Source organism: Brassica napus, chromosome C3 (genome assembly GCF_020379485.1).
Source record: "Brassica napus cultivar Da-Ae chromosome C3, Da-Ae, whole genome shotgun sequence".
Classification (NCBI taxonomy): Eukaryota; Viridiplantae; Streptophyta; class Magnoliopsida; order Brassicales; family Brassicaceae; genus Brassica; species Brassica napus.
The window spans coordinates 27,920,440-27,943,368 of NC_063446.1; the positions used below are offsets into that span (position 1 = coordinate 27,920,440).

Below are 22,929 nucleotides of genomic sequence, written 5' to 3' on the forward strand. Positions count from 1 at the left end.
AAGTTTGGGTTTCATGCTTGTGAACGGGGAAGTTCCAAGATGAGCCGGCTTAGCCAAGATACACTCTTCCACGGCAAGACCCTGAAAACATAAAGGTTAGTTTATCTAGTTATTTGGGAATAATGTACGGATTGGATGATGGACGCATTGCAAGATCTTTGTATAGACGACCTGGACAAGGGAAGTAACATGGACCAGAGAGTGGCTTAGGTTGAAAGAAACGTGCAGCACTCTCTTGGAGGTAAATGTTATCCCTTGGTGGCCGTTCAAAACAAGTGAGCATATGCAATGTTCATGTTAGTCTAAGGGAGACGCTACATGGCTAGTACATGAGTAGGCTTGTGATCAGATGGATCAGCTTGGACTCAGTGTAAGTCAAGGTAGGATTCCTTTAAGATTGAGTGAATGGAATGGATCAATTCCAAGAGGAATTGGAAACACGATGTTAAGTATCTTAGTATGATGAGGATTGAGGTATACTATAAACACTTTTGTGAATGGTATGGGACGTTCACAAATGTGTGATGCTTTGGAGAATAGTATGGGACATTTTCCAAATGTGTGATCAAACCGAGATCCTACTCATCTAAGTACTTAATGATCGGTGGTGATCTTGGATAGGCCGATGCCTATAGATCTGATTGTGGTCCCCCTCAAGCATCATGAAGTGATCTTGGGCATGGACTGGTTGGGAAAGTATCGGGCAACTCTAGATTGTCACCGGGGAAGGGTGCAACTTGAGAACGAGTTTGGACCCCGATTAAGTACCAAGGAATCAAGCCAACCTCTTGTAGTTTGGTGGTTTCAGCAGTCCAAGTAGAACGGATGCTTGGAAATGGTTGTGAGGCCTTTTTGGCTACCATTTACACTGATGAGCTTGTAGGGGCCTGTGACCCAGAGGGTATACCGTTGGTTCGGGAATTTCAGGATGTGTTTGGGGCACTACAGGGCATTCCCTCTGATAGGGCTGACCCATTCATCATTGAATTGGAACCTGGAACGGCCCCATTATCTAAAAGTCCATATAGAATGGCACCAGCTCAGATGGCAGAGCTGAAGAAGCAACTTGAGGAGTTGCTTGTATTGCCTTGGGGAGCACCAGTTCTTTTTTTTAAACAGAAAGATGGTAGCTTCAGGCTGTGTATTGATTGAGACGGTTGAGTCCCTGAGTGGACCAGAACCGTAATATGACCAAGTCCGGTAAGGGACGAGGATCAGGACACGACCTACTCGGAGATGGACCTATGGTCGGAATGCACGGTCGAGTCCTTGAGTGGACCAGGACCGGAATATGATCACTTCCTAAATGGACCAGGATCGAAATATGACAAAGTCCAGTGATGGACAGAAGTAAAGTTAAGGCGGTTTAGTCTTCTGGAGACTAAGATCGCAATATGGCCAAGCTGGAAAAGGTTGTGGTCGGTTAAGGGATGATCCAGTACGATTAGGCTGGGATCATGAACCCTTGGTGTCTGTAAGGACATAAGGAAACAAAACAATCTGTTAGGACTTGTGGTACAACAAGCGGCCTAAAGATTGGAACGAGTTCATTAAGACTTGACTGATACATTGAGTGGCTTGGAGATTGGGTAAATTTACTAAGACTCGGGTATGCAGTAAGTTCTTAGGGACTGAAGATGATCTAGTCATGGACTAGGGTCAGAGAGTAAGAGACTGAGTGTCTACTAGGACCGCAACCTGGAGAGTTGGGTCAGTGACACAAGTCATGTCTTTGTATGGGTGCTTGATGGACCACTTGATAAGATTTTGGGTTAAATATCTATCAAGTGGGGGAGACATGTTGTGTATATGATGACCAAGACGTGGTCAGTGAGAAGGAACAAGGTGGGAGATGCAACGAATTGGTTAGAATGAACCAATCGAGCATGCTCCATGTTCCGGGTACAAAGGAGTTCGGATGGAACCTTTGCCATGAGACAAGAGGTTAACACCACTGGATTCGAGGACGAATCCTTCGTAAGTGGGGGAGACTTGTCATGTCCCCGATCTTGGATAGGATCGTCCGGACGGACTGCGGTGCGAGGAAATGCACCAGTCAGGTCATATGGCCCAAAGACAAGCGTGTCATAGCCTGGAAGTAAGGTTATGGGCATCAGGAAGCTAAGGCATAGCTAATCCAAGAAGGAGGCAAGCTCAAAGGAGCTGGACAAGCGAGCTGGTAGCTGGACAAAATCCAGGTGAAGCTCGATGAAGTGAATGATCAAAATGGATCATGAGAAGACTAAGTCTAGGTCTGGAAATAGACCAAGGGACTTAGTAAGATTGAATAATATGAAGAGAGCAAGCTGGACGAGTGATGAGACAGCTGGACGATGCGAGAATGAAGCTCGGTCAACTGGGCGAAGCTCGGACAAGCTCAGTGTAGCTCACATCAAGTTTGGCCAGCTCAGGTAGCTGGACTACTAGCTCACTCAGCTGGGTCAGCTGGGAGTCAGCTCAACTCAGCTGGATGGAGTGTTGGAAGCTCGGACCAGTGTGACAGTTCTGGGCAGTTACCGGGCCGGTTGGTTAGTCAATGGCGGTTGTGGGCTGGTGGGATCTTGACATGAACCACCAAGGGTCCGTGGGTCTTGGCCTCAGACAAGGGACTCAGGATGATGTTCTGGGCCTAGTTTTCGGACAGCCCAAAGGAGAGAAGAGCAGTTGGGCAGTTATTTCCGAAAAGGTGAAAAAGGGCCAGTTTTGTGCCCTTTCTCTCCAACTGCTTGTGCCGGTTTCTCCAGGGCAGTTGGGGCTCAGTTTCTCTATAAATAAAGAGTCCCTGACACAGATAATGGCACGAAATTCCTTAGGCAAAGCTCTGCCAAAATCTTACCAGAAAGATAAAGAGAGAGAGACCGGCGGTTAAGAGAGGAGGACCGTGTGGAGTGGTGTGATCTTGCTGGCGTATTCTGATCGTGGGAAGACCAGGCCGTAGAGATGCACACCAGAGCTTCCTTCTACACCCTGAAACACAAAGAAACACAGTGAAAAGATAGAGAGTTGGTCGGATTCCCAATCCAAGACCCATGGTGGTGTGAATGCCATAAAGAGCCAGTTTTGGGAGAGATCAAGGGGGGGAAGTTATGAACGACTTTCTGGTGGCTTTGATCCGTGATGTTATCACCCAAAGCATCCTCCAGGGCCTGAGAACACACGCAAATGGTGAGGAAAGAAGGTAGATGACCGGAACTCATTCCCAAAGGCCAAGACAGCCTTAAGGGCAGATGTGTGTAGAAAGACAGTTTCATGGGCACTGAAGGGGGAAGTGATGGACGACCCTGTGATGATGTTTTATCATGGATGATCACATCCTGGGCTTCCTCTGTGTCTTGGGAACACACGCAGATAACCAGGAGAGAAGGGAGAAGGCCAGACTTCACTCTTACGGGCCAATACAGCTTTGAAGGTAGATGCAGTGTAGAAAGTGGTTTCATGGGAGTTCCATGGAAGGGAGGATGGGTGCGACCCAGGAATGGAACTTATCAATACTGGAAGTATATGATAAGGATTGATAGAGGCATGCACTGGAGGAGCATGGCCGAACATAATAAGGAATGGCACATGATCTAATCAGATCATGTATAAGGTAACCGGTTTTATGATTACCTTTTGAATTACAATTCTGTTGACTGTGGAATTGATCATGGCCAAGTATGGCACGTCCTTGAGGAATATATATATTATGAATGATTATGGTGTAGTCTGTTGGATCAGACTTGATGACATTAAACCATGGCCTTGGCCGGTTAGGAGAAATCCTCCATGGCCTTGGATTGGAAGGTATGATCGGATCTCATAGTTCCTGAAGGACTTGAGGGGATCTGATGATTGATTCTTCTTAGTGGGTATTTATAATGAATTATCATGATTTTTATTGGGTTTTATCGAATTGATTTAGAGATGGTCAGTTTGGCCGGTTTGACTGTTCGTGTCCGAGATCTCTAGGATCGAGGCCGGTTCTGCAAATTCTGATTATGGCATTCTCTTAGTTGGGAATTATCATGAATTTACATGAATTTTATTTAGTTTTTGGATCACATTTGAAATCGGCCAGATTTGGGTTTAATGAGAAAATGATCGGTTAGTTATGGAACCAGCCATGCAGTGATAGATCCTTGTGTTAGGTTGTCGGATCATATGCTTGTGTATGGTGAAATGTTTGTCACTTATGATTATTGATCATAAGGAATGTTAGTTATCAACCTTGGGTTGGTAAGCTATGTGCAAAGCATTGGCTATGTTTTTGGAGCAGGTTTGCTTGCGGTCGAAATTGCACCTGAGGGCATATTGGGGTCAGATCCTTGTGTTAGGATATCTGATCATATGTTTGTGTGCTGGAACATATTGTCACTTATGATATTGATGATAAGGAATTGCTGGTTATCAACCTTGGTGTTGGTAAGGCAGGCCGTGTGTGATCTGATCATGGGCAAGGATGGACGACCTGATCCTTGGATGATGGATCAAGGTGTCTGATCTGATTGATCAAAGGATGCACCGGTGGTAAGAGCAACACTAATCAGGTTCAGTGGGACATGGTTCCATGACTGATTAGAAAGTATGAAGACTCATCAGTTCTGAGTCATGTGGGATGGTTGGTTGATTGACTCAGGATCTGATGGGCATTGTTAGTCCATGAGCTGGACTTGGTATCATTAGCTGATAAGGCAAAAAGGGAAGAGTTTATGCAGGTATAAGGGAGTTGGACGAGTGGACGGGGAGCTGGGCAAAGCTACCTCGCAGCTCGATCAGCTGAAACGGAGCAGCAAACCTCAAGCGAAGTGGTTCAGCTCAACTAGCTGGGTGAGCTAGCTAAGTCAGCTGGGACAATGAGCTAACAAGCTCCGGAAATGTGGCAAAGGTATGATATGTCAATGTTGCATAGATCTAGATAGAATGGCTTAGGGGAACGGAACCTCTGATTGTATGACTTGGTCTAGGTTCAGGAATGACCTTGGAGCTAGCTGGCAGTTGTGTTTACTGACCAGTAGCTGAGGTGATCTGACCAGACAAGTGTTAGATTGGTTTTAGACCAATGGTTAAGTAGATACTATTCCGCTGTGCATAAGTTGAAAGGATCTAGCTAGGAAATGACTAAGGTAGTCTTGAGTTAGGATCTGAGTTACCCCTCGCCAATGGGCGATATTTTAAATAAAGGGCAAAATTTTTAGAGGTTCGGTCCGGATATGGACTGAGCGACGTGAGACATCGACCGCGGCCTAGTCGGCCGGGATCGGGTCTTACAAACCGCGTTAACGGTGCTCTAAGGATCTAAAAGACAATGAATTTGATTCCCCTTGGAAAATATATACTTTCCTAGAAAAAAGTTAATCTAACATTGATTTAGACTTTGCCGTAAGAAAATGTATGGGTCTTTGGACTCAAAAATTTCTAATCATTAAAAAAAATGATACGATGCAACTTGTAAAGTATATCAGTATCATTCACGTTTTTAAACGTTAGATATATTAACACAAAAATTGAGAACAACATATATAAGTCGCGCGCACACGGAAATTAACATGTGTAGTATTTGAATGGCACCAATACATAGGCCTGGGACGGATCGGGTATCCGGGCAATTTTAAGATATCCGAATTCGGATCTTTATCCGGCGGATCCGTAATTTTACTATCCTTATCCGGATCCGGGGTTCGCGGATATCCGAGTGTCGGATATCCTTCTAAAAATTATAATATCCGGCGGATATCCGGATCCGGATTTGGATTCTTAAAATAAATAAAAAATAATATTAATATATATAAAATATTAACAATAATTTAAAAATAAAAAAGATAAATAATGTTTTTAATTATTTCTATGTATAATATTACAAAATTTACAAAAAAAATTATATATAGTATTATAAAAATGATAATTTATTAAAAAAAATTAGTTTTTATATATAGATATTACTATTTTTGAAATAATTATTAATAAAATTTAAGGATCCGGATATCCGGACTAAAAAATCAAGATATCCGGATCCGGATTCGGCTTTAACGGATCTAACATTTTACTATCCAGATCCGGATTCGGCCTCTCCGGATATCCGGATATTCGGATCGGATCCGGATCGGATCGCATCCGGATCTCGGATAAAAGTCCCATGCCTACCAATACATATGATAAGATAATGGCAAAGAAGGAAGTACTTCAAGAATATTCTCCGTAGGCCAGTACAAATTTAGATATATAAACAGTGTTTACACTCTTAAGACTTTTTAAAAAAAAAATTATAGTGTGATCTTACAACCATTCTTATATAATGGTTATCTACAAATTTTATGGTTTATATATATTAATCTAATTATTTTTTCAGTTATTTTTACACGCATAATAAACATGTGTTTTTTTTTTTGCCAAAAATAAACATGTGTTTTTATCGGACTATTTTACAAATAAAATTACCGACTAATCGAGACGACATCTTATATTTACACTTTCACTAGTTAATAATACTCGTGCAAAATGTATTGTATCTTCTTCTTTTCTTTGAAACACAAATGTATTGTATCTAAAACGTGAACGTAGGGACAAATGAAGAATATATGATACAAGAGGTAGCCGTAAGTGCCGAGATCTACTTGATCACAAACGCAGGCTTGAGTCAATATACCACCACATGGAGCCATCACACATACATGACTTAGACCATCTCAAACCCACTTCTATTTTCATCTCTATATTTTCCTCTAAAATAGAGAATCTCTATTATAGAAGTGAATTTGCTCAAATGTATGTTTCTATAATAGAGTATCTCTATTTATAGAGGAAAATATAGAGATGTGATATTTTCACCTTTAAATATAGAGCTGAAAAGTACATATATTGGAGATGCTCTTAGGTGATTCATATCAGAGCATCTCCAAAAACAAACTATATTTTGAAGTTTCCAAAACTCTATATTTGAAGTTTAAAAGTGTTCTTCTCCAAAAGCAAAACTTCAAACTCAACTTCAAAACTATTTGTATTTTATAATATGGTCCTTATATTTGTCATAACTAATTTGGATTCATAAAACTTTTGTAAATAACTAACACATATATAAACATTCTACAAAAATATTAATTAATAAAATATTATATTAAAATATAAAATTTTAAACAAAATAACTTAATTAATATTAAACTTCAAGCAAAATACCATATTATTCCATAAAGTGATTTTCGCAATGCATATATAATCTATTAGTGCTTTTCGAAGTAAAAATGGCTAAAAATGGCTCTCCTCATTTTTAATTTGTAGATTAGAGATAAAAAATTGTTGAAATCGGGTGATATTAATACTTGTAAATTCATTAGACTGGAACAAGAAAATAAAAAAGAAACATAAAATATTGCTAAAAGACTAACTTTTATCGATGATATTAATACTCTTCAATATGAGCAAGAAAGAATTGTACGAAAAGACATCATCAACAACAATAACAATCATCTTCAGTTACACAAAAAAAATTGGACAATATTTGGAAATTTTGAAGGTTCCGGATCAAACTTACCAGACTATTAGTGGTGTTGTAATATTTAAATTTGTGTAATAGTTATGTCTTCATGTAATTTTTTAAAAATTTTTTTGCTAAGTTTATTTTGTATATTTTTGTTGTCTAAATCTAGTTTTAAACATTTTAAATTTTATTTTAAAGTTTTATTTAATTTTATGTGTAAAACTTAGATTTTGTAAACAAAACTTAAAATATTTATGAGATATAATTTTTATAAGGATTAAAACAATATACAAAAAAATATTTATGAATCATAAATGTTATGTGTAGCTGTACGGACCAAAATGCAAATAAAAATATGAAACTTCAAATTTGAAGTTTTGAGTAGTGAAACTTCAAATATAGAGTTTCACTCCTCATGCCAAAAAAAAAAAGAAGAGTTTCACTCCTCAAACTTCAAATTTGAAGTTTTAAAATTCCTCTTTGGAGAGCAAAAAACTTCATATTTGAAATTATAGAATGTCTTTTGGAGATGCCGTAGTATCCATTCTTTGTAATTTTTTATATTTTCTTTTTCGTATTCTATTGAATGAAACCTTTTAAGTTTTGTTAAGATAATTTATGAGCGTTTGAGACCATAGAAGAAATGCTTTATTATGAGTTGTTAATTTTAAAAACAATTTTTAGTATTGTAAACTAGAAAAATAAAAGTTAAAATGAAAGAGGTTGAGGGGTGATGCATGGATGGGAGTCCCGAAGAGAATCGAATCATCTCAGTTCCTTTTTTTGTTACCCACTTTACTCTTCTCCAAGAGAATGGACTCCAGATATTAGCAGTTCCTTCTCTTTCTATCTGGTTAATTATAATACAAAATTAATTTATATTTGAAAGATTGTCATTTTTCATTTGTTTTAGTTAGTTTATAAAATATGAGAACAAACAGCGAGGGGAATAAAGGAAAATTAAAGTGATAAATAAAGGAAAAGATGGTCAAAACGAAAACATCGAAGAATTATTCCATCACCATCACCCAAATTTATCTTTATTGAAATTCTCTATTTTGCTTCATCCCTTTTGATTTTCCCTTTATCTTTTCTTTTCCCCTCTTTTTATGTTTTTTGACCCATAATTATGTTATAATTTTTCATTATTATATTGTATGAATAATTATTTGACCCACGCTTTTTACACATTTTTGTTACTCATACCATTTTCACCTTGATCGTATGAAAAAAATGCTCTTGAAAATGTTAGGAGTGAAAAACTGTCAGCATTTTTTATGATTTATATCTACAGTTTATCATGAAAGATCAGATGTTAGTTAAGATTCTTTTTTAACATCAACATCTTTTTACCTTGTTACTTCACTAGCTAGTGAAAATTGATCATTCTGTTTTTTGAAGTTCACAGATTTTGTTACGTTGCCGCTAAGCAAAGGGGAATTTGTATTATAAAATTTAATAAATAGAAAAGAAGCACAAAAGAGTGAATATTCAAAATTCAAAGTAATATATATTTATATTCGTGTCTCGGATGGCGATTCAGTTGCCTCCTTAAAGTATATAAGTGAAAGAGACTTACCATAATATAATTGAGAGATTAAATCCACCTTTTTCTATATCAACTAAACGCTAATACCACGTACAAGCTACCGAATTGATTCTCTATTCAATAGCATCTCTTGATAGTTATACTAGTGGCTTATCCGCGCCACGCGCAGAGCAATTGTTTATTGTGTTTATAAAAAATTTGTTTATGTTGCACATTTTTTTTTACTATGGAAGTTAGTATTGGTGCTTAGTTTTTCATGAAATCAGCAGCCAACATTTTGCTATACACGATGATGTTAAATTCGTTCTATATATATTGTTTTCATTGTGCGACTTTTATTTTACAATTATGTTTTATATATATATATTTTGTAATGTATATGAGATTCATGATGAAAATGGTGAATAATGTGTATTAGGTTTAGTAGTGAAGATAATGTCTATTAGGTTTAGTAGTGAAGATATATTGGAAGGAAATGGTGAATTGTATGTTATAGTCTGAGCATTTGAAGTTTAAGTTTAGACATTTAGCTTTGTTTTAGTTTAAAATGTATTTGTTTTTTTGTTATTGTTATGAAAAAGTAATGGTGGGAATGAAAAATATATATTTTTGGGGATAAATTATTAAAAAAAAATATTTTGTATTAAAATTTAAACAATTGTAGAAAGCAATACAGAAGTTAAACTGAAATTTAAACATAATAAACCCCATATTAATTTTGTGTAATCAGGAATCAAAGATTACTTTCCCTACATACCGGTTAACTTATGTTTTAACGAAGCTATTGATTAATGAAAGGAAAATAGAAATTATGTTCCAAGAACCTCAGAAGACGTACCTCCGCCGTGTTTGAACAACGGTCTGCTCTCAAGTTGGCGAGAAGAACATAGGAAGACGACATATCTGAAGGCGTCCGTCGGATTGCTTAAGCTATGAGATATCTCAATGGTGCATATCTTCATCGCTCCAAAACACTTATTTATATCTCGACCTTGGATCTGTTACAAACGCCACTTGTTAATGAGAATAAATGAGACGGAGTGGGAAGAAAGGTGGGGTGAAGCTTAATGATTGAATTAAAGCTTGATTTTAAATGAAAGCGAAGACGTTACATGAAAACGCAGTCGGGGACGATGGAAGGTGACGGCGTCGATGAGCTGAAGATGGCACACCTAACTCTAAACACAAACGGGCCGCATATATCAAAGTATGGGCCAATAAATAAATAGAAAGACCTAATAAATAATAAGAAAATCCAACTAATCAACGAGCCAGAAACACCAAAGAAAAAAAAGAGTCGAAAATCCACGAATTGAAAGAAAAAAAAAAAAAAAGCTTTCTCTTTGTTTGACACGTGTCGTAAAATGGATGATATGGCGCATTGCGGAGAGTTTTTCTTCAACTTTATTATTATATATATGTACACTTTTATCTGATTTAATTGAGCATTTTTTTCTAACTGAGACCCTTGAATTTGATACTTTGCTATTATTACAATCCACTCACACGGTCTATGTGACCATATATATCAAGAAATATATGTATGTAAATATATCTAGCTTATATATATAGTATGCAAGTTAGTCTATCAAAAATGTAGAGTTCTTCGTAATAGTACTTTTACATCAGTAAAATAAATATGGGAAACGAATATATAAGACATAACGATGTAGGTCATTTTCATCTTATAAATTTATAATTTCAAATTAGTTGTATAATCAAACGAATGTCTGTTGCGCTACACTCGAGTCTTGTAAAAGTTCGGATACCACATAAATATGGTTGTCGGCAACTATTTATCTGCTTCCTTCGCTATGCGTTAATATTCTCCAAAGTATGTTAACATGTTTCACGATAGAGAAAGGTTCAAACTCATTACTGTAACACTATGTCAAAAACATGAAAATATATTACTGTATGTTTAGATCTTTTTCGTCTTTTTGAATATTTTGTAGCTTATTTTTAGTTTATATATTGAAATCTATATTTTAATTGTAAATTTTAGTACTCTTGTCAACATTAAAGTGTATAATAATAAAAAATTTGTTATAGGCAACCAACTTCCTCTAGCTAACTAGTAGCTACTTAGATTAAATACATTTGTTCATAGGTAACTAAATATGAGCTTCCTTGGCGTTGAAGCATATAATCATTAGTTTATAACATATCTAGTTATGAATTGCATTTGAAACAGAGGGTCCAAAAAGGTACAAGTCAAAGAACTTTTCTGTAGAGGAAGAAGTTAGCAAGATCTCTTTGTTTAGTTGGGTGTGGTCTCCTTACGTTGTTTGTTGGCTTCTTGTCACTCTTAATTTACTTAAAATTACATTATGCTTCGACCCAAGATTCTTACCAAAGTACTTTTATTATATGATGTCTTTTGTTCAAATATTTTATGAATTATTAATATCTACAAATTCAAACTAAAATTTCAATTTAGAACTATTATATGGAAAATGAAGTGGCCAATATATATAGGGAATTTTTTTCAAAAAAAAAAAAAATATATATATATATATATATAGGGAACTGACAAAAAACATATCTAGTGAAAATCAATTTATTGAGTTTCTCTTTGACTATATATAGTCAAATTAATTTGCATAAATACATAATATATGGCATATTTCTAAACTTGTAAATTCTTGATTTATTATAACACCAAATTTTTAATTTTTCAATATGAACTCCTTTGTAAGCAAATTAATTAAACTGAAGTTAAATGTAGTTATAACAAAAAGAGAGAGAGTTCCATGTGCATGCATCATATATAAATCTGATACAACAAACACTCAAAACCATGGCCAAGCAATTATCCATATTTTAAATTCAAGGCTTCTGAATATCAGCCGGAATCTTTTTCAGTTAACTTATATAAATATATATATATATATATATATATATATACATATATATATTTTTTATTTATTTATTTATTTATGTTTCGTTTTTCTCTCTTCTTTTCCGAAAGTTTACAATTGAGGTGAAAAAAACGAAAAAAAGCAATTATTATTTAATTTATTAATTTTGTTTTTAAAAGAAGACACCAGTTGTTATTCCGTGGTCTATTTAAGCACATCCACTTCACTTCACCCTCTCAAAACCCCGTGTCTTGTTTCCTCTCACTAGACACAGAATCACATCGCTCTCAAGTTCAACAAGGTCAGTCTCTTTCTCTTAATTTTTACAATTTTGTAGCTATTTGATCAAACGAGATATTGATTTCAGAAATATATATAGTTATGCCACAATAAGATAATTAATCTTCAAAACTAAAATAAGCATATTGATTCGTTTGTCCTTTTAATGAAAGCAAAAGTTCAATACATACGAAATTCATTTTCATTAGTAGCATGGTACTTCGCGATCCTTTTTTTCTTCTTTAAATAGAAACACGAGGTAATTTTTTTAAATGAATATCTAATAAAAAATTTAACTTAAGAAAAAAAAAGAATATTCAATTTTATTTGCATGTTTTGTGTGCATGTAACAGAAATTTATATAAGCGCACGCATACAAGAAAACCGATCCAAGATGAGCAGACCTGGGGACTGGAACTGTAGATCTTGCACCCACCTAAACTTCCAGCGCCGTGATTCGTGCCAGCGATGCGGCGACTTCCGCTCGGGAGCCAGTGGAGTCAGTGGCTTAGACTTTGGTGGTTTCGGCGGTAGAGCTATGTCTGCTTTCGGATTCACCACCGGCTCCGATGTTCGTCCAGGTGACTGGTACTGCACCGTGGGAAGCTGCGGGACCCATAACTTTGCTAACCGCTCCACCTGCTTCAAATGCGGCACTTTCAAGGACGAATCCACCGGTGGGGGAGGCGGTGGCGTCGGCGGTCCCGCCGTGTTTGACACCGAACTTATGCGGTCAAGAGTCTCCGGCAACGCTGGCCGCTCCAGCTGGAAATCCGGCGACTGGATTTGCACTAGGTACCAAATTAATACATTTGGTCTCTATAGATAACTATGTTGACTAGTCGTATTCATCATATTTTATGTTATATATGTTGGAAGTTTAATTGATAGAGATTATTTATTGGAATCAGGATTGGTTGCAATGAGCATAACTTTGCAAGCAGAATGGAATGCTTCAGATGCAATGCACCAAGGGACTTCAGCAACGGAAGCTTTTTCTAAGTTATACAATAATGCCGTTGAAAGTAGACTTGTTTCCACTTTCTTGGGTAATTCATTTTGTATTATTCTATATTTTTTTAATAAGACCAAGACTAGGAACTATCTTACTTTGCTCGGTGGTTAAACTTAAGATATATTTATTAAAATGTTTTTGTCTTTTAAAATTTGATATTTTTCAGGCACCGTTTCAATCAATAGAAAAGGATAAAGAGGAGCGAGAGAGAATTAAAGATGATAATTTTGTTAGGTGTTGCAATGAGAGCCAAGGTTGTAACTTTAGATGTCATGTTTTGGATGTATTATCCATTTTGTTATATTTTCTTTTCTTCCTTAATCCGTAATTTTCTTTTGCAGTTTTTAAGAGTTTAATTATTCTAATCATTGTACGATGCATGTCTTTCTTAAAAGAAGATTATCTTCTCAATTTCGTCGCTTTCTACAGAAGTTGCTACTTTTGTTTTTTTTGTTTCCAAGCCTTTTCAACCTGTATCCTAAGAGCAACTCCAATGATGAGTTGGAATCCTTAACAATAGAATAATATATATATATTTTTAATTTTTTTTGTTTGAATAGTTAAGGATTCTAATCATATTTTTTAGTCCAATGGTGTTATCCACTATAGAATTCTTAAGAATAAAATATAATTAAATTTGTAAAACATTTAATAAATTTGTAAACCATTAAAAATAATTAAATTTGTAATTTAAAAAATTTTAAAAGTAAAAAAATTGTAAAAAATAGTTTCTGTTACGTTGTTGGTTTTACTTAAAAGCAAACATAAAGTTTCAGCGAATGAACTAGCAAGGTTACGTCTCTTGAAACTATATCTCCAAGATTCTAAGTTATTACAACCACCATATAAGATAAAAGGGAGGGTTGGTATATTTGATCAAAACAACAGAGAATGGTTAGATTCAGTTCATATATTTGATCCTTGTGAGAGAGTACTAGTAGAGAAGCTTGTAAACAAACCTCTTGATATGATCAAGTATCAAAAGCCTTGCCCCTGGTGCTGGTGGAATGTTTACTTCTTGCTCTGATTGTTTCCTTCACCTGAAAGAAGAACAAAAACCCGTGGTAAGTAAAAAGATATGTATACTCTTTTTGTATTGGTTCATGAACAATCAATCAATCACCTTATACATTGTTCCTGACGCAACAGCGTAGCAAACAGCCCAGGAGAGTGCGTGTGCAGGCTTTACTTTCAAGCCTTTGCTCACAAAAGCGTACGCCAACCCACCACCTGAGGCTGAGACTGAGACCATGCTGCAAAGTTTGTCAAAACCCAATCAGAAACAACGTCTGTAACAGGTTTTCATCAAATCAATATCACCCAAAGAACAAATCTTGAAGATTCTCAGACAAGGAAATATAAACAGGGATCAAAAAGTTGAGTGAAGAAAGAATGAAACTTTACGCAGCCGTAAGATCATCTTTGCCTCTGATTCCTTTCATTATGTGTTCAATTCCTCAACACCGAAGATCGCCGAATCACCTTTCGTTTCGCCGGAGGAATTTTTTTTTCTGTAATTGTCGCGACTTCTTTTTTTTTCTCTCCTTACAAAACACGACCCTGACCCTCACCAATCGGGCTTTGCCAACTCATCAAGGACCAAATCCTTAATCTCCTTAGTTAAGGACTCTTTCTTAACTTATGATTTTTTTATATTAATATTTTAATCAATCCCGAGTAAGAATCTACTTAAACCCCGCGTTGCGGGTGGTCTAATGGACTATAGTGTAGGACCGGGTAGAGAACCTTTTTGAACGTCAAATTTCATAGATAAAGGAGTCTAAACAAAACCACCGTAGTAGGAGAATTCATCTGCGCAAATTTATCAACAGTACTCGCAGCAGTGTTCCGCAGTACTCGCAGCAGTGTTTTCAAATCGCTGAGTAAAGGAGAAAACAACAAACGAGATAGACAATTAAAAAAGATCGATGTCCGTATGAACTCCATAGATAATAAACTCTTGGGAGTACTATCACACTTTGTAATATATCAACCCCCTTTGAGCTTTTAATGTTTTTTTTGCCAATGTTTCTAATGTGAATAGTTAATACACTGAAGATATAATAAACAATGGCACTTCCAATAAGTTGATGTTTCTTTTTAATGTTAATAAACTGACGATATTATTATTATAAGTTATCACCAAATGAGCAGGGTCGAATCTAGTCATACACGAGTTAAATATTAACCTTGACCCCTAAAATTATTGGAAATTTTTTAGATGGGTGTAGACCCCAAATTTTTATTTTTGTTTTTATCAAAACCTTTAAAAATGTTTTTTTTGTTCAACTGATTTGCTTAATAATTAAAAGAGAACCAAAGTTAAGCCCTATATATTGAACCCATTGCTCAGACATGCCTTAGTGATGAGGTCTGCTGGACCACTTTGAAGCCTAGAAATGTAGTTAAAACGACAGGAAACAAAAAATGTGAAGAGAGTGAATCTATAGAGCGGACGGCGATCCAGATTGATTGTTTTGACAAAGCATTTGAGAGACTTATCTGAGGCAGATGTGAGTTTAAAACCATCCATCCTTTAAAAAAATGTTTCCAATCCTTCAAAATTTCAGATCCATCCATGCCAATGAGTATATACTGAAATTAGAGAAGATAAACATCTTATACTGAATATGTATATATATGTATCTCAAGGTAAAAACCATGAACATACAAAAGCGCAAGCTGTGTTAGAAGATTGTACCTTGATGATAGACTTTTCTGTCATGATAATAGTCATCCATCGTTATAAGGCAAAAAAGAGAAAAATTACAACTATTGATCTTATCGTAGCAGTTTCAAGGAGATCGACCGGTAACCTAATGCAAAGATACATATTTCTTTTGGAGGTGAAAAAACTTTTTCTCTCTCCTCCAATCTTCTTCTCCTGAGCCCCCAGCAAACCTCCGTTTCGTCTTACTCGCCGGAGAGGCTCCTCCTTACCCTTCCTCTTTTTCTATTTGCTATTGTCTCTCCTTTCACCTTCTCTCTTCGATATGTCTCTGGCTCTGGGCTTGTGAAGCTCTCCGGCGTCTCCTCCAGCTCGGGATGGTGTAGATCCGTGGTTCCTTCCTCCGCTTTGGTGTCACGGCCTATGTTGCACCGGGACGGATACGGGGACAGATACGGGTGGGGAAACGGGGACGGGAAACAACAAAACTAAAAATTTAAAGATACGGGTACGGCATATATATTAATATAAAAATATATATACATATACTCATAAATTGAAACTAAAATAAATTACTCTATAATGTTAAAAGAAAACAATGTAATATACTATTTTAAGTAATAACAATAGTAAGAAATGATTTCTTTAGTCATCTATACTATTAAAACAGAATCCTTCTTAGGATTATGCCCCTGATTTTTTTAATTAATTACAAAAATTGCTATCACCTATTTGAAAATTTTAAATAGTTTTCGGCCACATTAATTGTACTAGTCAGAAACAAGTATTTAAAAACCAATTTACAAGCTCATTTCGGCAGTCGACTTTATTAAAAACTCAATTAGATTATAATCATTTTACGTATAATTCAAAGATCTATACTAAAATTGATTTATGACATATATCCTATTTACATTGTATTAACACTTTAGCCATACCAAAAATCTTAATATGATTTTTTATTATTACTTTCCGTTTCTTTTTTTGGTAAGACCGTCGAAGAAGTTGGATTACTTGTGGGTGGGTTTCACGAATTTATAGACCGAAACTCATTTAAATACTTGATTTTTATTGACAAAAAAAAATAAAAAAACCCATTTTAAAACAGTAAAACATAAAAATGGATTCAAATTTTTGTTTGTATTTCTTTTAATCATCTTTTAAAATATGCTACGAAAAGGATATTTGGGATTTAATAGTTTACAATAAACTAAAAATATTAATACAATGAACTATTTTTAAAAAACAACTCTTCGGAATTACTTTGTATGACTATAAAACATGAACACTATTAAAAAAAATTAGTTATCAAATAACACATAAGGTTACAATTAACAAATATTTAATTTTCAAAAGAAACAAATCTCGTGCTTTTAAAATGCGAGTCATTATATATATTATTATATTTATATATCAATGCATATCATCCTAAATATATAAAACAACTACTACACATATAACAAAAAAAAACAATTATAAAAATATAAATGTTATAAATATAACATGTTATAAAATAATATATTTAAGAAATAGATAATCTCGCGCTTTGAAAGCGCGGATCAAAATCTAGTTGATTATTAAAATATGCTTCATCTAGTTCAAAGTTCAAACTAGAAGAATTAGAAAGAAGGTTATAAATTTTTGTTTCTTTTTGTTTTAGTACTTTTTAAAGAAAAAAAGTAATGAATTATCTTAATGTAAAATAATGTTGACGTAAATATGTTCATAAACACACAATACATTAGTTATTAGACCTTCGGTTACTCTCACCGTCCCCAAGCCGTGCCCGTGCCGTTCCCAAGCAGTACCCGTCCCAGAAACGTTTCCGGTACGGAAACGTCGACCTAAATGACGTCCCCGTGCTTCATAGGTCACGGCGAGTCGAGAGTGGTGGCTGTTGAGTAAGAAAAAGTTGTTATCCTAATTTCTAAATCAGTAACTTCAAATCTACGATATTTTCTATAAAATTGAAAATTTTCCCAAAGTTGAAATTTTGAGAATTTTATTTTAAAAAATACAATCTATTTATAAAAAATTTAAAAGAATACTCATCTATCAACAAAAATTATTGTTATCCTAATTTCTAAATCACAATCCGAATTTTACAATATTTCTCTATAAAATAAAAGCTTTCCTAAAATATTTTTAAAAAATACAACATATAGATCAAAAAATCTAAAATAATACTTATCTATCAACATAAATTCTTGTTAACCTAATTTCTAAATCACAACTCCAAATTTACAATATTTTTCTATAAAAATGAAAAATTTCCAAAACTTAGAATATAAAGAAAGGCAATTATTTATTTATTTTCATTACGAGGATAATCTAATCTACAATTTTTTTTTTGTGATCGTCTAATCTCGATGGACAATCTTCACATTCCCATACATTATAGTGATCTATGTGAAATTCATATACATAACCGGTCGAACTAAATCAAACCAAAAAAACAATTAAACCGATTTTTTTTTACACGCCGTGTAAATGCTTGAATCTTGGTTGTGACTAGGGGATATCCGATATACTTTACCCGATATCCGAAGCCGCACCCAAACCCGATCCGAAAAACCCGAAACGAAATCCGAATCGAAGTAGTAAAATATCCGAACGGGTATTGAATTAGGAGATATTGGATATCCGAACCCGAACGGGTAATATCCGAATCCGAATGGATATCCGAAGATAACCGAACATATGCATAATTAACCATCTATTTCTAGTTTACATCTCTCATTTTATATAAATATTTATATTGATACTACACATATATTAAGTTCATATGATATATATAGAATTACGGAAAAAATGATTTGCTACTCACTTAAAATACATGGCCAAACTTTTTATTTCAAGAATTAACAAAAAGTTACATCCAAAATTTAAAAACAATGACCAAATTAATTTCTTTTTTAGTTTCAAAATGTTATGTCCAAATCTATTAACCATTCAATCTATTAAAAATAAAAACATAGTTAAGTGAAAGTTATATTTTTAAATACAAGAAATTTGAGAAATGCAAATTTTAATTTTTTTTTTTCCAAAATCTAAATATCCGAACCCGATCCGAAATAACCGAACCCGAACTAAAAATACCCGAACCCGACCCGAAGTATAGAAATACTCGAACGGGTTCTATACCTCTATACCGAAATAACCGAAAATCCAAAATATCCGATCCGAACCCGAACGGGTACCCGAACGCCCACCCCTAGTTGTGACAATGAAAACTAAATAATTTGATTAACCTAATACATTTTTTTTGACAGCAACATGCACATATTTATATGGATTCTGCAAACCGAACTGGTAGCTCCGTATCTATGTGGACTACAGTTGTTTCTTGCACTGCGTACAAGATTGTCGGCCCTCGAGTTCTGTACCCTTGGTATATGAATGATTTATGAGCTGTTGAAACTTGTCTTCAAGTTCTTTATGTCTATTAAATAGCTTGCAAAGGTTGGTCATTCTTCTGAAACCATCTTCACCAATTAAGAATAATCCGTTGCAAAAGTAACAAAATATTGTCCTAGGTTTCTCATACATTTCATTGCCCAAATGAAAGCATCTATCTCCGAATGAAGGGGCGACAGACTCACTCTTGTATTTCTTGCTTCCATTAAATAATCAAAACCTTCCAGGATGCTATACCACCCTTGTCCCAGAAAATATTTTTGGTTATTCCATGATCCATCCGTAAAATATCATCTACCTGAGATAAACAGTATTGTTGCTGTTACTGGTAATCGATCTTGATCGATTCCTTGTTCTAGTAAAGAATGTGCCTCAGCCTAAAGTAGGAAACCGTTTCTGCCAATTTGAGAGTATCTCTAGGATCAACATCCAAACTGTTAAAAACTTTGTTGTTTCCTTTTTTCCATATGTACCATAAAATCCAAACAAATTGGTGATTTTTTAATCCGGAGAAACTGTCCAAAATAAATGATCCATATTTGCCAACAATAACCTAATACATATATAAAACGACAAATATAAATGAAGTTAATACTACATCAAAAACTCTGAGTCGTTTCCCTCCGCTTCCATAAACCCAAAATGGATCTTGCATCGGTCGTGTACTTGGTTGCACTGATGGTTGCGGCAACATACAAGTTTGTTCCGGCAACTCCGCCGATGATAACATATCTGTGGAAAGTGCTAAACATTCTAAACCTGGTACGGCAAGTGTGGACACACCTCTCACGTTGAAGCACTGTCCTTGCGCGACTTGTCCTGATCCTGATGATGGTGTTTCTATTCTCACATCTTTCATAAAAATTTCTGTGCATGGTACAGCCGCGCTACACCTAAAGTCAACTCCGTACTCTGACTTGGACGTCCCCACGAAATTACTATACACGACTTTGCTTACTTCAACCGCCGATGACTGATAAAAGTGAAAACAAAATACATTTTATCATTATGAACAATTTTGTGGTCGGAGTGTAACATATCTGTTTATGTTCTAATCAAATCTAACTTCACAGTAAGTACCTTATCATCTGTATTTTTCTCAGAACCTCCATTGTTGTAATGTTGATCGATTATGATCGGGTTTTCCACGTTATCTAGAGTAATTCCACTGAAAGTAATCCTTCTTGCGTAACCTGATCCTCCCTGTATATTACCAGAAAATTTATATAAAATAAACATTTTTTGATAAATTACTAAATGAGATTAACAAGACATGCTTCTTGCGTACCGGCCAGGTTTTGATCCGAGCCCCATTCGTAGTCCCTCTAAAGTTACAGTTTTGGACACATATATCCTCCACTGAAGCTGTCTCTCCATCTTTTCCCAAGCTTCCTATGCTATAATATATTTCACAATATACATTATTCTTAAATATCCTAAACAACATATTTCAAATGATTTTTAAATATGCAATCAATAACAACTTGACATGAGTTTTAGATATGTCATAATAACATTTTCACATGATTATCAGATATGATCAGTTTTCAGTAGGACATTAATTGGTTAGACCTTATTCCATGGCCTGGTCCGCAATCTATACCGGAAACTCTGATGTTAGACGTCCCCGAGTTTATCGCAATGCAATCGTCACCTAGAATCATTACAACGTCATTTTCATAACGAGCCGATGATGAATAATTATTGGATGTGACATTCGAGGGACCGTCAGGTCCGCATTCTACTTTCTTATTTTTTTACGTTCATACATCATCCCGATTTACGTTCATACATCATCCCGATTTAAAATGATTTTTTCTGCTTTTTTTCCAAATTAAATAGCTTGAGAGACGGTTACATACCTGTGGCGATTACGCAATCCTGGATGATAACATTGGATGAAGCAGCGACGTCGATTCCATCAGTGTTAGGACTTGACTCCGGTGCATTTATCCGGAGATTTGAGATGCTCACACCGTTGCAATTGTTTATATGAATGTGAGCCTTTGCACTATCTACGTGCGTTAGTCCACTTAGTCTAAGGTTGTTGCAGCTCTTGAACTTCAATGCCTTAAATCACATAAAATAAAGCTTAAAAAAGTTGAAAAAAAGATAAAAAAGATAGCCCTAACGTGATCCTTACGGTTGGTCTAGAACTCCCTTTGTGTTCCCACCAGCTCGAACCCTGGCCGTTAATTACGCCGTTGCCTTCAACCACGAGCCCTTCTATGTCTGAGAAGAGAATCCATTGATCTTTGTCTCCTTCCCAATTCCCTCTACTTGATGCAACCATATTGCCCAAAATCTACAATTAAATCAGCATATTCATCATCAATGTCAAGATAATAATCCATTAATAAAAAAACAAAGGAAAAACAGAGTACCTGAACAACAATAGGGGTCGATTTGCAAGAACCTTGAAACTTCAAGGGCTGTAACACAAATGTCATCCCTGCCGGAACGATAAGCTGCCCATCCCCTGTCCCGATACAGACAGCTTCCCAGGCTTTCAAGAACGCCTTCCAAGAAAGATAAAAAGTTACAAAATTTCAACATTTTCTTTTTCAAGATTTCAACATTATGATCTTTTGGATATATAATGAAGAAATATTTATTTACATTATCTATCTTGTACCTGAGAATCGTCTGTAACTCCATCTCCAATCGCTCCGTATTGACTAACATCCAATGCTCTCGAAGATGTAAAGATATGGAGAAAGAACACTGAGAAATTTAAGATCCAAGTCTTCTTCTGCATATATTAAGAAGAAAAAGAGTTAAATCATATATGATTCAATGTATTTACTATTTAAGAACATATATCGTTGAAGCTAAGGCTCTGAAGCAAAAGTTTTACCATGTTAAACGGATATTTTCCTATAGTAGCAGACAATGTGTGAAAAAGAAATGGAATGAAATAGATGAATACCTACTTGTACATTTTAATTTCTTACAATAAATGATAACATTTTAGCAAAAATAAAATAAAATAAATGATAACATTAAATTTCAGATTAATTACTTATGGTCATGGCGTGTAATTAATTAGAGTTTAAAAGTGTATCATCAAAAAATACTATTGTACCTCTCTTTCAAAAGTTAGTAAACATGTTCGTCAAAATTCAAATATAACAAAAGTAAAAGGAAATGAGTAAATACGAATGTACAAAGAAAATAGTAAATATACTTTACCCTTAAAACACATCGTCGATGTATGCCGTAATATACGTGACAGTCCATTCCAGAGAGCTTCGATATAAACTAAATTGATATGTGGATGCATATATATGTCTCAAGAAACTTGCTTTTGCTTCTTTTTCTGTTTTTGGTTTTTGTCTATTTTTGACTTCGTGTTTTGCTTTTAATTACTTTTGTGTTAGCTTCGGTTTGGGTTTTTTCTATATTCTACTTTCCTATTTTTTTTATTTTACCTTTTTGAAAAAATATATACAAAAGTAATGCTGATTAAAGTTAAGAAGATATGATCCAAATCCGGGTTCAACGCCCAGCTTCTACATAATTTGAAATGTTTTGTGGAAGCCCCCTGGTCCAGAGGTTTGACCAAAAGTTCATTAATGCTTCTACACCAGGAGGTCTGAGTTTCAATTCCCGGAGAAAACGGAATTATGCGAATTAACGGAGAAACATCATACAAGAGATTTGCAGCATGGCGCAAAGAGTACCGTCAAA

General features: G+C 35.0%; 2 protein-coding genes and 1 long non-coding RNA gene across 4 annotated transcripts; 1 reads left to right on the forward strand and 2 right to left on the reverse strand.

Moving 5' to 3' along the window:
- The first annotated feature begins 12,022 nt into the window (after positions 1-12,022).
- LOC106404094 (transcription initiation factor TFIID subunit 15) lies at positions 12,023-13,565 on the forward strand. The gene is made up of 4 exons (XM_048753106.1): positions 12,023-12,161; positions 12,493-12,934; positions 13,051-13,188; positions 13,321-13,565. Exons 2-3 carry the CDS (start codon positions 12,534-12,536, stop codon positions 13,139-13,141), a joined length of 492 nt encoding a protein of 163 aa, XP_048609063.1. The 5' UTR covers positions 12,023-12,161; positions 12,493-12,533; the 3' UTR covers positions 13,142-13,188; positions 13,321-13,565.
- LOC125584514 lies at positions 13,463-17,656 on the reverse strand. The gene is made up of 2 exons (XR_007321427.1): positions 14,278-17,656; positions 13,463-14,194 (listed from the first exon to the last, which is right to left on the reverse strand). It is a non-coding gene; the product is annotated as an uncharacterized LOC125584514 (long non-coding RNA).
- Positions 17,657-19,733: 2,077 nt separating this feature from the next.
- On the reverse strand, positions 19,734-22,584 carry LOC106405346 (probable polygalacturonase At3g15720). Of its 2 annotated transcripts, XM_022702670.2 has the most exons (9): positions 22,097-22,584; positions 21,875-21,991; positions 21,624-21,758; positions 21,383-21,544; positions 21,102-21,309; positions 20,812-20,893; positions 20,528-20,636; positions 20,320-20,442; positions 19,734-20,212 (listed from the first exon to the last, which is right to left on the reverse strand). In XM_022702670.2, exons 1-9 carry the CDS (start codon positions 22,097-22,099, stop codon positions 19,793-19,795), a joined length of 1,359 nt encoding a protein of 452 aa, XP_022558391.1. In that variant the 5' UTR covers positions 22,100-22,584; the 3' UTR covers positions 19,734-19,792. The 2 variants fall into 2 exon arrangements, with proteins under 2 accessions (XP_022558391.1, XP_013701360.1); XM_013845906.3 differs by lacking the exon at positions 22,097-22,584 and having other exon boundaries at positions 21,875-21,997.
- Positions 22,585-22,929: the final 345 nt, after the last annotated feature.

Excerpts from the sequence above, each read along its gene's own strand:
- LOC106404094 (XM_048753106.1), top strand. The coding sequence starts at position 12,534 with ATGAGCAGACCTGGGGACTGGAACTGTAGATCTTGCACCCACCTAAAC. Across the intron at positions 12,935-13,050 it reads GGCGACTGGATTTGCACTAG|GATTGGTTGCAATGAGCATA; the intron begins GTACCAAATTAA and ends TATTGGAATCAG.
- LOC106405346 (XM_013845906.3), bottom strand. The coding sequence starts at position 21,997 with ATGCAGAAGAAGACTTGGATCTTAAATTTCTCAGTGTTCTTTCTCCAT. Across the intron at positions 21,759-21,874 it reads GAGTTACAGACGATTCTCAG|GCGTTCTTGAAAGCCTGGGA; the intron begins GTACAAGATAGA and ends CTTTCTTGGAAG. Across the intron at positions 20,213-20,319 it reads AGAAAAATACAGATGATAAG|TCATCGGCGGTTGAAGTAAG; the intron begins GTACTTACTGTG and ends CACTTTTATCAG.